The sequence below is a fragment of the Calonectris borealis genome, chromosome 13 (assembly GCF_964195595.1).
Source record: "Calonectris borealis chromosome 13, bCalBor7.hap1.2, whole genome shotgun sequence".
Lineage (NCBI taxonomy): Eukaryota > Metazoa > Chordata > Aves > Procellariiformes > Procellariidae > Calonectris > Calonectris borealis.
This window is the reverse complement of record NC_134324.1, coordinates 11,214,216-11,229,052: the sequence shown is the minus strand read 5'-3', so window position 1 is coordinate 11,229,052 and position 14,837 is coordinate 11,214,216. Positions and strand designations below refer to the sequence as shown.

The window sequence follows — 14,837 nt, the reverse complement described above, 5'->3', positions numbered from 1 at the left end:
GATAGCCCCAGCAAACAGCTTGGGCTTGCTGTACTTTGGGGTGCAGCAACAGCAAGAGCACAGCTCTGACTTACCAACTTTGCTTGAAGCTGCTGCCTCAGTATCTGTCCTTGGGACACTGGAGGCTGCTGTCTGTACACTGCTGGCTTGTAGGAGGGGTCAATGCCCATCATGCTCCCCATCCCTGGAGGCAGCACACCACTATAGGGAGGACGACTCTGAACAAGTTTCCCCAGTGGCATGCGTACAGGTCTGTAGGATGTATCCAGGCGAGGGCCACCTGCAAGAGGAAGAGAAACAGGCTGACTAGTCACATGCTATTGCTGAGCCTTGTAGCTCCAGAATGACCACTCATCACTGTATCTAGATACATGACAGGCAAAAGGGGAAAGTATAGGGACCATCTCACAGAAGGGGTTCTTACAAGAGGTTCCCAAAGAGCTGCAATATGCTTACCTCTCCTGTGCACCTACCTGCTGGAAGAGGCTGATTCTGGGCATAGAGACCCACTGGTGATTGCCCATATGCCAGCCTCGACATAGTGCTTCCTGACTGGTGATGCAAGAGATCTGTAGGCATACCAACTCCATATGAAACCCCTCGGCTAGGGCCCAACACAAAATCCTGCAAAGACAAAGAAGGAGTAAGAAAGATCAATGTGCACTGGGAATTCATGAATGGATGAAGAGTATGAAAGGGTTGCAAAGTCCATAGGAGGAAGCCTGGGATGCTATTTGAGCTGGGCAGCCTCCTCCCCTCCTGTCAGGGATTAAGAAAATGTTTGCCCTGCCCCAGGCTAGAGAGAGTAGGATACAGCTCCAGCATTCCCAGCTGAGAGGAAACACATCCCATCTTCACCCTGACACCACTCTCAGGCTCCTCAGCAAGATTCAAGGGAGTGCTCTATGACTAGGAGGGGTGGACACGGGAGATCCATACCTGTTGGGCAGTCAGTTACCTCAGTTTTGCTGGCAGATTGGTTGCGTTTCTTGGTTTTGCTCTGTTTCTTCTTGCGTTCTTCCGTAGAGGTGGCAGGATTGGAGCTTGTTTTATCAGCCTTGGCTGGTTCCGCAGCTTTCTTCTCTGGCTCTAAAGCCACAGGTGTAGGAGGCTCTTCCTCTTCAGGGGGCAGCGGCAAAGGCTCCAGGTAGTAACTGCGGGGCTTGGGTTTCAAGTGCGTGTGGTACAGAAGAAGTCTCTGCTGCTCCTCAAATCTAGACACCTTGCGATCCACCCGGACTGTCCCAAACCATCCCCAGGAGAGGGGGGCTGAGTGCTTTAAGCCCTCAAACAGATCCCAAGGGGAAATCTTCTGCTTTGTAGAGACTTGCAAACCCTTAAAAGCGAAAGAGAGAAGAACCTCCAAGTCCCTGTTGTTTCTCCTACGAGGGTACAGGAAACACTATGCTTTCTTCAGGCTCTACTCCCCATTTGCCAGTTAACAGCCTGAGCCCTTACTAGCAATCCCTGCTCTTCCACGTGGCAAAGCAGTCATTTCTAAAGGCCTTCATCAACAACTGTCAGTCTCCTTCATCCCATCTCTGCTAGTCTTCTGCACACTGGCATTGCCCAATAACTCACATGACAGAGATTATGAGTTTCTCTTTATGCTTTATATAGCCATAAGTACAAAACCAAAGTTTAAATAACCTCTCACGCCATAGCAGCATGTATTGCCGAGCATTAACATCCAGCTTTGCCCTTTTTGGACACGGTTATGTGCCAGCTTGTCTGCGTGCAGCCAGCTACTCAGCAGGCAACAAGGCGCTGCATACAGATGCCTCCCAAGCTGTGTAGACTCAAGGCATCAGAGGACAAGGTGCAGGGACAAGGACTCAGGAGCTGTGATGCAGACAAAAAAGCTTCACTTACCTCCTTCTTGAAGATGGAGTCAAATCCAGCTATTTTATTGCCTTTGGTGTCAATGAGGGATCCCTGAGGTTCACAGGTGATGACATCTCGGGTCTGCTTGGGAAGTGGCAGTAGCTGTCGCACCTTCTCCAGGCTGTCAGATTGCCGGTCCCCCAGCTCTTTCTGCACAAGTGGAATAGAGAAGACTTGAAGAATCACTCAGCAAAAAATCATCCAAAGCCCACCTGTGCCTCTTCTGGTGTCAACCTACATCCCTGCATTACCTCTCACCTTTGCACCCTTCAGCCCTACGGAGCCATTTGGGCCACCCTCATTGCTTCATCTAAACAGCAGCAACAGGACAATTACCATTCATGAGACACAGGTAGATCTGCACAGTTGGACAACCATGACACAACACACACTACTCCCCATACAGAGCCCGGTGTCCCTCACCCTGAGTTTCTTGACAAGATTCATGTATGCCCGCTTGTTCTCCTCCATGCTGCCCTGAGAAATGCTGGACATATCAGCAGCCAGGGTGCCGTTGATGAGAACACTCAGCATGTCCAACACAGTGGTGAAGAGCTCACTGTTGGTCAGAGCAGAAAGGTCAAAGTCACCTGAGAAGCAGATATAAAGCCTCTGCCATCAAAGTAACACCAAACATTATTAGATTGCCGAGAGTACTGCCTACAGTCAGAAGTGCCAAGCGCTCTTCAGGCTAACCTCTCAGACTAATCCTCCTTTTGCTTATACACCACAGGATGTTCACACTTGAGTCAAGTGCAGTATCACAGATTAAGTCTGGCCTATCTGTCTATCCATTCAGCTTCTCCAAAAAGCAGGTCCAGACTCAGCTCTCCCCTGCTTATCTCTCTGCATCTGGAAAGCCAAAGTTTGCTCTAGATATGCCAGAGTGCACGTGGATACTAGGACCCAGCTTGTAGTCTGCTATTACTCCGAAGTCTCTTTTGGCTATCACAGTACTTCTGACAGATCATCTAGAGAGACAGCTAGTTTATGTGAGAAAAGGGGCCATGCTAACGACTGCCTCCCTTGGGAAGCGTATGGATCAGAAGTCAGCCAGAAAGTTACTTGTTTGACTGCATGTCCACGGTGCCACTGCTGATGATGTCCAGGAGAAGCACAGCCCATTCAGTTGTCTGCTGTGTACTGCGTTGAACTGTGTCAAACATCCCCCCCACCTGGCAGAGAAAAGTAGTTTAGTCACAAGGACACCATGAATAAACACTAAGATTTAAAAGTGAGAAAGGAGCCTAAACCAGAGCAACTCCTGTGTAACAGCAACTCCTACTGAGAGCTGATGGAGACTGCAGTCAGCAGGACAAACCTCAGATGCAAGTAGCAGTGCTGTGGACTGCAAAAGCATTGAAATGGGAAGGCACATCTCCAAAACAGAGACCAACACTGTGGATTTCATCCTGGCGAAACAGAGCAAGGGAGTTTTTCCATGTGCCCTATCGCACTCATGGCTCAAGACCTAGAAGCAGCACAAATGCCTCTCCTACTTTCTTGCCTCAGGACATATATAGCCCCTCCAGTGTGTGCGCGTGTTCCAAAAAAAAGGAAAAAAAGGCAGACAACTCTTCATCCCATATGGTTAAGCTCTTTTTCTGCAACTGCTCACCAAATTCAGCCGTAGTTTCAGGGCCTCGTGCATCAGTTGCTTGGCTTTGCAGTCATCTTGGTACTGATCTTCCCGCCAATTCGTAACAATCTAAGAAATTTAGAAGAGAGGACAGACCTCACAAGCTGTACGCTGAAGTTTATAGAGAACAGCTTGTACTGGCCACTGTCCAGTGACTCAGAGATGGTCAGCTCAAGCACCCTGTACCAGCCAAGGTAAGATCTTTGCCTTATTGAGCATTGAGACAGACAACATCCCCGAGGACATGCCCAATAACCTGCCGCTGGAGGAGTGAGTCCTTGAGGAAAGTGAGTGGAGAAGCAAGACACCTACCTGCTGGACCTGACTGTACAGAGAGGTGAGAAGGCCTTCCCGCTGCTCATCCTGTCCTTTCAAGCACGTTAGCACCAGTGACAGAAATGGCTGCTGGCTCAGGAGGGACATGCTGCAGAGAGAACAGAGATGGAGCTATACTGCCAGGCTGGGGGATCAGCACAGCAAGCATTGCCTGCCCTTTCCCCAGGACTCACCTCTTCTGCTTCTGGCGATCCCGCTCTTTGCGGGACGATGACCCCAGATGTTGTCCTTTCTCCAGTTCTTCTCCAGCAGCTTTCAGCACATGGCCCTGCACTGATGTTGGAAGCTTGGCAATCAGAGGGGCCACCAGCCACACTCCTGATCTCTCCAGGGAGCTGTGACAACACAGGAGTGAAAACCAGTTTGCAATCCAATCTATGATTCAGACTTGTCTACAAAGCAGCTGCATGCTGGGACTACACCTACCTGAGGATGAGTTTGGATTTGTTGCTGGCAGGTGTAGCACTTGCTGAGCTACTGATACTGTTGACTCCATTGCCAGCAGAGCTAGCAGAGCTGGTCTCTGCTGACTGCTGGAATACCTCAATGGTGGCCTTGGCTATATTTTCTAACAAGGAGTTCATCTCCTGGAGATATGGAAGAAAAGACAGCCAAGTCCTTCTCTGAGAGCATCCACTAACAGGGCTTGCACATTTCAACGCTACTCAGTACAAACCCAGTTTGCCAACTTCTCCATGGCTGCTGCTCTTTGGGTCTCAGACTCATCGCACCCTTGTCATGCTTGGCTTTCACAGGCCTGACTCCCTCTTTGTTTACTTTCTCCCTATTCCCACTTCTGCCGGGCCACCTCCCCACCACCTCACAAACAGCCACTTCAACACTGGCAACCCACATCACTGTATGGTCCCTCTGAGCAGAAACTCACATTGTTTGCTGTCTGTTTAATCATGAGCTGCAGCTCCAGCGAGGACTGCCTCATGGTCCACTGGTCCAGATTCTGCAACACACGCACACATATTTCACATGAGTCCTTATCTCTGTTCAAACTACGTCAACCCACACCCTCAGCTCCGATGATAATGAGTGTCAGACCTCTCAGAGGGCTGCATTTTGGACAATGCCGCTCTAACACTACATTAGGCAATTACTAGGACACTCTTAGATTCTGTCAGGAGCCTGCACCTGTAAGATGCGTTTAATTCTCTGCCGCTGAGGATTTTCTCCTTCCTCATTGTCCAGCAGCCGGTGTGGATAACAAATCAGCTGCATCAGCCTCTGGGCCTGCGTGCTGCTCAGGACAGGATCCTGCAAGTCATTGCTGTCTTCACAGAGGGACTTCAGACATCGCTCACCTACCCATTCCTATAAGACGAAGGCAGAGGCAGCACAGTCAAACTGATGTCTGATTCCAAACCAGCGCCCCTGCTTTCAATCTCAGGGAAATGCAGGGTACGTCAAACTCATAAAAACTTTATTAGTATGCAGTTATGCCTGATAATCACTTCTCTTCATGAACTGTACTATCCTGATTCAGCAGGCGTCAGGCACAGCACAGCAATCACAACAGAGGAAACATCAACTTTGACAAGTCAGCAGTGGTGAAACACAGTAGCTGCTGCTTCTTTTGATAAATATTGGTACGATTTAACGGTACACAGTCACTGCAATGCCCAGGCTCCACCAACACTGCTGCTTGGGCTCAAAAGATCAGAAGGGATCACTTAAAATTATTTGGTCTATTTCCTGCACAACAAAGCCCTGGAGCTGTCCTAAATTAAATAATTCAGGGCTGCCACTAAGGCTAAACTAGAACATGTCTTAGGGAAAAGCACACCCCTTAATTCTCAAATAGTGATGGAAAACACACTGCCATCCTTAGTAAAAACCAATGACTTTACTTCTCAAAGCCTGGAAGGGGAAACAATTGACTGGATGCAAGCTGTTTATAAAGTCACAAATCATGAGGAGAAGGTAGACAGAAAACTATTATTGTCAGCCTCTCAATTTCAGTTGGTAGTCCCTAAATGTATGATAATAACGAAGGCAGCCGTTTCCAAAACAAACATGAGGTAGGTACTTCTTCACACAATTTACAGTTAACCTGCAGCATTCGTTACTGCAGGATTTTTTCATACTGAAAATCAATTAGGCAAATTCATGAAATTAAAATCTATAGAGAACTGCTATATAAGCACTTCTGAAGCTGCAGAGCAAGCCTGATCAGAGAATTCTTCAACTGAGAAGTGACAACCAGAGGAGAAGAGATGAAGATGCAGATCATGAAGCACAGGTGCTGGTGCTAAGCCTAGAAAGCTGGGAACAGTCCCTCTCAGCAGCAGACAGCACTCTAAGCACTAAGTAGAGCACAAACATCGGAAAGGCTAAATCTCTGGTTTGAAATCCTTGTGAAACCACAGCCTATACCTTCAGCTTCATCCCGGATGAAGTTTCCACTTTGCCAATATACGTGATCTGGTGATTTCTCCAATGCCTATTGCATTTCTCCCCTTCAGTGTCACTACATCATAATGTCTTGAAACTTCTCTTCCTTGTGTACGTAATACGCATATCCTTGGGAAGACCTTTTTTGTCACTTGCTCAGCTTGCTATAATAATTCAGACTCGTCTCTGATCCACTTTATTGGTATAATCTCACAAATAAGTATGAAGTCAACTACCATCTTCAACCTTGAGGGACTTCTAGCCTCTCTCTCTCTGTAACATTTCTTTACAAAACAGCCACCTCCACAAGCTTCATGTTACTGAAACAGAGCCCCTCATCTGTCTCTTCACAGGAGAGCACTATGAACATGTTTTCCAAGCACTATGGACAACTCCACCATCCCAGTCACCAGATTCAGGTTAGCACTTTTGACTCAAGCCTCCCTCTTGGTTCCCACTGTGGTTTATCACAGCTCTATGAAATTAACCTGTTCAAAAGGCCAGTCACAACTACATTTATTAATTTAAACAGGCTAAAGGGCAGACCAGCAACTACGTCATAATCATTTTCACCTAAGAAACCTTTAACTTAATTCCATAATCTGCTCCTTTTCCCCACCCCTTCATGATGAAGTCTATTATAAAATATACACCTGAATATGAGATGCAACATTTTCTGAGCTTGAGAAATCACAACCTATAGTTTAAGGCATTCTACAGACATTTCAGAATTGATGGTGTGAGTTCTGCAGCATCCACCACTCACACTGGAAGTGCTAATATTAAACACATCATTTTACCAGCCCTTTACAGCTGCAGGAACCCAGGAGGAGCTCTGGCACAATTTGGTGGTACTCACTGGTGTCCATTGGAATTCTCACCACCAGCTAACCACTGCTGCCAACAATTGGTATGAGTAGTGATATCTGATACTGCTACTCCCTCCTGTACACGCACATATACACACTTTCTACCTACTTAGTCTTCCTACGTAGACTGGAGCCAGCAAAGGAATATCTACTTCTGTCAATGCTACAGTCAGGTTTCAGTAACACCAAGTATGTTGAATTTAGGCTCGTAAATAGGTGGATCCAATTCTTCTTTGGTAGACTGGTAACATTGCTATATAGCGAGCCAATTAATAAACAACAGCATCACAAAGCATGAGGACAACACAGCACTCGTGTTGTGTTTACACATTAGCAATAGAGAACACAGGTTTCAAATTGTAACAGAGAACACAGGTTTCAAATTGTAACAGAGAACACAGGTTTCAAATTGTAACAGAGAACACAGGTTTCAAATTGTAACAGAGAACACAGGTTTCAAATTGTAACAGAGAACACAGGTTTCAAATTGTAACTCTGCATCTTTCCTGTTGGCAGAATAAATTTGCAACTAAGGCCAAGGACATCCTTCAACACCCATTTTCATACAGAAGTGGTAACAGCCATTCCACTCTGCAACTAAGTACCTTATTAACCAGGTTTCCGTTCCTCAAAAGTCAATTTTCCACAAAGGAACAGAAATACTGGTGCTGTCAGATTAGGCTAAGCAAAACATTTTTGTTGCTTTTCCTTCAATTAACCGAACAGGGCACTGCAACGGCAGGGATACATTAACAGCCTAGCTGCAAGCAACACTTAAGCTGCATTCTGAAAGGCACCATTTATCACTTCAGCAACCTGTCTTTCTCATGCTTATCTTCTTTCCCTCCAGCACACATCTCCACAAACCACTCCCAGCACTCCCCTCCTTGGACATGACCCTGTACTGTTGCCAAAGCAAAGGGGATGTGCAGTCCCTGCATACTGCAACACCTAGTTCTTGACATCTGTTTGCCTCTCTATTTTTTGCTAATGGTGAGCAATCCTTAGCGCCATCACGTGGCAGAACCATTGCAGGTTCTTTATTGATCTTTCAAAGTACCACCTGCCAAACCCAATCTAGAGAAAGTCATATGGGATATATCTGCCGAAGGGGTAAGGACAAACCTAGAGATCAGACAGACTCACCTGTTGACATATACTCCTTAGTACATACTTGGCATAAATATCCAAGCTAGCTGTTTCTACAGTTACTATCCGACCACCGGCCTTCCTGGTGCCCAGCTCATCATCCATGAGATCATCGACACCTCCAGGATGGGAAAAGCCAGAGCCTTTCAGTTCTGCATCTCCTACACGGAAAGCATAAGTATCAGTTAAACATCAACACTAAACCCAAAGCCTGACCCACAAAACATCTTGAGCTTTTGTAAACTCTCTGTGTGATCAGTGATCTCTCTGTGGCTAAGAGATACGAAGCACACTTACAGCTCAACCAAAGGGCTTCAGACAAGCCACATATCCACCAAAACTGATCTCCTCTGGCCTTCTGTACAGCCAACACATGCAATACAGTGCTTTTCTCCCACCCCCCTAAAAAACATTCTTACAGGTTCAGGCTAACACAGGTACACACCCAGAACAAAGACAGCCTTCAGCACTGCAAAGACCGCTCCATCCACAATACGATTCTGGGAAGCTGCCAGTAAGTGACGGTCACAGGAAGAGCGGATTCCCACTGTGGGTTTGTCTGCAAAGAGGACAACGGGGAAGGGCAATACCCAGCAAGAGAGAAAGGTGCAGGATCCAGAGCAGCCCGAATTATGTGCCAGCCAGTACCATAGAATGCAGCTCAGAGAATCCTGAAGCTAGTCCTTTTCCCAACTGTAACATGGGGTCAATTTAATTAAGTTTCACGAAGCATAGTGCCAATCACGCTGTGACAACTGAACCATGAAATCCAAATGGGGAGCAATGCCTGTGTCATGAAGACCAAGCTCCAACAGTACCCTAACCTAGAATACAGGCTGGGTTTAGAGATCTGAGCTATCAGGATACTGATGAGGAGCCAAGAAGAGCTTCCTGGACTGTTTCCATCATCAGACAAAAAGGGAGTGCTGTAAAATAGCAGCTTCTGGCACTAAGTTAAGAGGCTATACAATGCTCTAGACATAAAAAAAGAAGTGATCATTACTCTAATGGCTTAGTGACAGCAAGTCCACCTCTACTGGCTGATTTCCTGCCTCCGAGGGTCTCCTCCCCAACGTGCCTGGCTTCCATGGAGTGACATAAATGGAAGGATATCGTTCTTTGTCCTCTGCAGAAAGCAGTGTATCAGGCTTCGCCTGCTTTATTCAAAGCAAGCAGGTCATGATCTATAATCATAGGGTTCAGTATCTCTTTTCTTGGGGTGCAAGAGCCTCGGTACTTTCACAATAAAGAAAGGCTCTACTTTCATTCACTTACTGCCATCTTGCTGGCATGGGTTCAGCTGCGGAGTCTTAAACAGATGGAGTAAAATCCGGCAGGTCAGACGTGCTCCTGGTTCTGAGTCCTGTTCACTGCAGGCTATGTAAAGAAAACAGTCGTGAGATTTCTTAAGTGCTGGGACAGCTGACTCTCAATCCAAAAGCTATTCACAGTGCACTGCCCTGGAGCAGCCAGTTGAGAAACTGCAGCAGCCTTATTGTATTTACAGATAGGGAGCATGTGCAGCAATTAACATGCAAGTGAGCAAATCCATCAGTATTATCCCCAATGACATGCACTGCATTCTGCTTGCTCCATCTTCCCAACTTCACTCTGTCAGAGTCTGGATGCTGCAATCCCCAGAGCTAGGAAGCCTGGTGGCAGAGTAAAGGCAAAGTGACCCAGGCGCTGTAGGCCCAATTAGTCAGCTGGCTGCTCTAGCCAAAATGCTAAGCTGAACCACATCAGTGGGAGGTTTACTGCTGGAGTTCAGAGCTGAGTACACTGGTCAGATAGTGTGGCTGATAACATCTCTCCGTGCTTATTTCAGCTTGCACACAAATTCCAGAGAGCAAGACATTGAAAAACCTTAGCACAACCAGTTTTTGATACAAATCAAACGGCCAGAAACTCTCTAAAGCAAAATGTTCAATTCTTAAGTACCATACTATCAAGAAGTATTGGAGGCATGTTTCAAAACTACAGGGTTCACAAAGTATCCATTAAGCACAGGCCTTTGGGCCAGAACTGAGACTAAGACCAGCTTTCTGCAGTGAAGCACTTACCAGCATTGAGGAGTGAGGGGATAGCAGCACAGCGAATCAGGTCCTCCAGCAGCAAGCACTGCCGGGCAATGAGAATGGCAACAAAGGTAGCCAAGGAATCATGGAAAGATAAGTCACTGACCTGGAAGAGAGGAGATCAGCCAGTGATCACAACAGCCTCTGCCTCATTCTCTCTGTCAGCAATTCCTCAGCTTGCCTAGGAGCTGGGGGGTAGAAGGGCCCCTAACCCCAGGTCAATGTCCATGATCAGCCCAGGCTGCAACAAACACCAAAAGGTAGCCCCGGTATTCAAAGCCTTTCCCCTGTCCTCAGAAGACAAAGCCTCCATCCCTTGTTCATTTCTGCCTTCTCCCAAGGGATCCCTCCACTCCTGCTTCAATTCCTTTTCCCCTTTTGAATGTTTGCACTTGCATCAACATTGCAGAGGAGATCATTGAAGCCACAGGTCCCATTATTGGAGGAACAGCACAAAGCTTTGAGCACACCCAGCCACTCGGCACTTAGAGACTTGCAGTAGCCAGTTAGCTCAGCACACAGGATAGCAATGTCGTTCACCCTGTTAAATAAAAAATGAAGAAAGCAGAGGGTCAACTTTGCTACTCATGCACGCCATCAGGTCAGTGATTCTCTTAAGGGATCCCAGCCTTCACGGCTTCTTCCTCCCACCCCAAGACAGCCAAGGAGTGGCTACTGCCTTTGTTACCTTCACCTAAAGATTTTACTATCTCAGTAGAACCATGAAAGTTCTGCCTCTCACCTGTCTGGATCGTGGTGTCCCACACACACATGCATAAGTGCATTACAGACGAAACTGTAGCGGTTGGCTGGGTTTTCATTGAGGCTCTTGCCCAGGTTGGTGTATGTAAAGTTATGTGCAGATGGATTTTCAATAGTGTCAATCATGAACTCTGGTTCCCATAGCATGTTGGAGTCAGATGGCTCAACATTGCAGTAGATTGTGTTCTTCACCTTGGAGCAGAAGTCACTAAACAGGACAGGAAAGAGAGATTAGGCACACAAAAAACTAAGCTTCCACTGAACTCTGATAAGCAAAGCAATCCTGTGCAAGACAAGCCCTCCCTGGGCAAGAACATGTGGAAACTCAAGATCACTGTGTACCAACAAAGATTCTCTCAAAAGAGTGAAGCTGCTTCTTTGTTGTGGAAGCACCTGGAAGTTACCTGTGGGCTCAATGTATGAGCATGAGAATGGCTATTCCAGGTCAGATTGGGGAAACACCTAGCTCAGCCCTTGGTGTCAGAACGTTTGATGCCCAGAGAAGAGTTTAAGAACAAGGCAGGCACGTGGCAATACTGCTCCAGCATCCTTCCCCACCCTGCTGCAACTAAGGGCTCAGAAATATTCAGAGTTAAAGATAATGCTCTCATCAACAGGTTTGGAGTATGCTGCTCCAAGCTTTTGGAGCTTTTTGGAGTCTGTTGCCCCAAACCACAAGGCATAGTTGTACCATGACTTAAATGGTGGCCTAATGATGCTCTCTGGTCTGTTCTTCATTCCTTTCCAAACAATACCTAACATTTAATTTGCTTTTTGACTGTTACTGAACACTGTGATGACATTTTCAATTATATATCTGTAACAGCTCAAAGATCCTTTATCCAACCGGTAGCATATATCCATAACTACATAGAGTTTGGAAGGGAACAAGGACAACCCTATGTGCATTATTTTAACAACACTAAACTTCATCTGCCAGTTTATCACCTGGTCACCATCACTGCGCCTCACTACAACAATCTGCAGCCAACTTCTATTGTTATATGCTGAATAACAGTTACATGAAAAGTTTTGATACCACCACTCATACAACTTCCAATGCGTAGAACAGCACAAGCACTAGCAGAGTCCTATGGGACTCCTCAGGGAGGGATCACCCTCAAAATAGAAACTCCTTCCCACTCCTTGTCTCCATCTCCAACCTATTGTTTGCCTGCTGGAGGATATTCCCTTTTATCTGTGGCCATTTACTTTAAAGCCTTGCTGAACAGCTTTTGGGAATTCAGTTAGACTAATATCAGGTTTCTCATTCCTATATGTGTGATGACTCCTTCAAAGAACTCCAATGCACCTGTGACCATAGCACTCTCTCTTGCTATCAATTCAGTCCAGAGAGAGACTTCAAAGGCTTTCAGCATCCAGGTGTTTAGCCAGCTGACAAGCCACTCTCACAGCCCCTCAGTGGTGGGTAACACCAAGGGTTAGACATCCCTAATGCACACCTGCACTGGAAACACTAACAGGGGGCAGGGGCTGCGAGAGAAGACAAAGTGAAGCACTGTACTGGGTAACAGGGCTGTCAGGAGAATTACCCCTTTACAGGATCATGCAAGCAAAAAGCCACGGAGATCTGTAGACTGCACCTCTGGGCTGCTAAGGGAGGAATTCTACAGGGAGCTGGTGGAGGGACAGTTCCCAAGAGAAGAACTGCAAAGCGCAGAAGGCCACAGAGTAAAGTAAGCCCACAGGACAGAGTCTGGGGGCAACATCAGCAGAGCAGAACCTGAAGAGCCAACAGGGGCAGAACAAGGATAAGGAGTGTTAAGTACCACAGGAACAAACCCAGAACCAAGCAGAGCAGGTTCAGAAGCAGTCCAGGGATTATCAGGGAGCTGAGCAGAAGCAGAGAACAACCTTTAGGATGAACTGCTCAGTCATCAGTTTGGTAGGAACAGACCTCTCTACTTCTATCCTCTAGGAGCAGGGTAAGAACAGACCTGTGGAGGTGCATAAGACTACTGAAGGCAATTTACCAAAAACAATTTGACAATCTAAGAGTCAAGATTATACACTGGGTCATTACTGTCTGTAAAACAGGCACTACTCCCAAGACTTCAGTTCCCCATTGAGAGGATCTCAGGGACAATCCCATCAAACAAGATCACAAGCAAAGCTTAAGCCAAGGTGCTATACTGGTTTGCACCCCACCTGCCTCAGACTTACCTAAAGAGCTCCCCAAATTTACTTTTGAGGTGACTGCAGGAGGTATACAGGTCATAGAGATAGGCCAGGATACAGCGCTCTGCTGAGGAGCCATCTGAGCGGTTCATGCCATGTTTCACCACCCCACACAGACTGTATAGAGACAAAAAAATGCTGCAGCAAAACAAAAAGAAAATCTGAAGGAATAACCTCATTACATAGATATCTTCCTGAGCTCACAGCAACAGTGCTCACAGCAACATATCCTGTCCCCCACAAATTCTGTGAGCTGAACCCTCAGGCACAAATTTGCTGCCTTTTAGGAAGGACACTAATATATCCCTGCCCCTTACAAGGCCCCAGAAGATACATTGCTTCCTTCCACAGTGAGGGGAAGATTCCCTTACCCTTCGAAGACCTGAGCCATCTGGTCCTGGTTCAATATAAGGCAGGAGTGGTAGTGCCGCAGCACAGCCACGATGCACAGGCACAAGCTGGTGGTGTAGCTGCCAACAAGGTCGGAGGATTTCAACAGCAGTTCTGCCTCCACCACGCTCAGTTCGTTCAGCAACTGCACCCAATGACAGAAAAACCCTTCAACAGCCACAGGGGTAAGGTATGGTCAGAAATGGAGCAGGCACACCACACCCACAGCCTATAGGACCTGCCAAGAAAGTGACTGGCAGGCACTTTCTGCCTAGAAATGTACCCCTGGAACAGCTGGCACCCCTTATTTAGGCACAATGTCTCACTCAGGCAGTACAAGGGGCTGTCAGTGCTCAGGTATCAGACGGCAATCAGGATATGGCCACAGATAGTAGCAGGCAACTTGTCTGGTAATTCTGTCCTGCATAAATCTCACTCGGCTCCCTTTTTAAGGCTAACATAGCAAGGCTTCAAGAGACACCTGGCACAGGCTGCAGAAACAGCAACAGTATTTTAGCAGGATCCAGAAGGCAGCCTGTGCTGCCAGGTGCCAAGGATCCTTCCAGGGGAGCGAGGCGGGAGAGCTGCCAGAGACAGACGATCCCCTTCTCACTCAGAACAAGGCCTTGCTACAGCCCGGGACAGAGATGCAATGCAAGTCCTTTTGAGACAACCCTGAAGCCTCTGGAAAAATAATCCCCAGAACAGAACATGCAAGACTATCTGCCACAAACAACCTATTCCTAACAGCTGCAGCCCAGGAGCACCGCAATGACCACCTAATCTGACCACCTCCATGACACAGGTCAGAGGGTCAACAATGATCCTAGGAACAGCCCAACTATCGCAGCACAGATCTGCTGCCTTTCAGGCTGATGAACCCCTCCCCGGGAAGCGTTTGAGCACACTGCGCTTACCTGGATGGCAAAGTCAATAAGACCACTAATATTGAGTGAATACTCCATCAAGTCAAATATGAACTGCACGTGCTGTACCAGAGGCAGGTGGTATGACATTCCCAAGGCAAAGCTGGTGATCTGTTCCAAGACATTGCGAGATACCTGCAAGTGAAAGACGACACACAGTACTATCTCCCCTTGCAGAAGTCCCTCAGCAGGCCTATCTCCC

At 47.1% G+C, this 14,837-nt stretch overlaps 1 protein-coding gene across 8 annotated transcripts in view; it reads right to left on the bottom strand.

Annotated features, from left to right (window-relative positions):
- MED12 (mediator complex subunit 12) overlaps window positions 1-14,837 on the bottom strand; it is a 35,905-nt gene that overhangs the window by 7,308 nt on the left and 13,760 nt on the right. For 6 of the 8 annotated variants that reach the window (XM_075162131.1, XM_075162133.1, XM_075162132.1 and 3 more), the window contains exons 18-38: window positions 14,627-14,770; window positions 13,691-13,854; window positions 13,305-13,436; window positions 11,101-11,328; window positions 10,755-10,899; window positions 10,344-10,464; window positions 9,556-9,657; window positions 8,726-8,839; window positions 8,278-8,441; window positions 5,003-5,182; window positions 4,746-4,817; window positions 4,286-4,446; window positions 4,033-4,194; window positions 3,836-3,947; window positions 3,503-3,592; window positions 2,950-3,059; window positions 2,308-2,443; window positions 1,873-2,034; window positions 959-1,336; window positions 474-624; window positions 75-280 (exon numbers count right to left, since the gene is read on the bottom strand). In XM_075162131.1, the coding sequence (XP_075018232.1) occupies window positions 75-280; window positions 474-624; window positions 959-1,336; window positions 1,873-2,034; window positions 2,308-2,443; window positions 2,950-3,059; window positions 3,503-3,592; window positions 3,836-3,947; window positions 4,033-4,194; window positions 4,286-4,446; window positions 4,746-4,817; window positions 5,003-5,182; window positions 8,278-8,441; window positions 8,726-8,839; window positions 9,556-9,657; window positions 10,344-10,464; window positions 10,755-10,899; window positions 11,101-11,328; window positions 13,305-13,436; window positions 13,691-13,854; window positions 14,627-14,770 (3,234 nt within the window). The remainder of the gene's footprint in view (window positions 1-74; window positions 281-473; window positions 625-958; window positions 1,337-1,872; window positions 2,035-2,307; window positions 2,444-2,949; window positions 3,060-3,502; window positions 3,593-3,835; window positions 3,948-4,032; window positions 4,195-4,285; window positions 4,447-4,745; window positions 4,818-5,002; window positions 5,183-8,277; window positions 8,442-8,725; window positions 8,840-9,555; window positions 9,658-10,343; window positions 10,465-10,754; window positions 10,900-11,100; window positions 11,329-13,304; window positions 13,437-13,690; window positions 13,855-14,626; window positions 14,771-14,837) is intronic. The other 2 variants (XM_075162137.1, XM_075162138.1) reach the window with 2 other exon arrangements.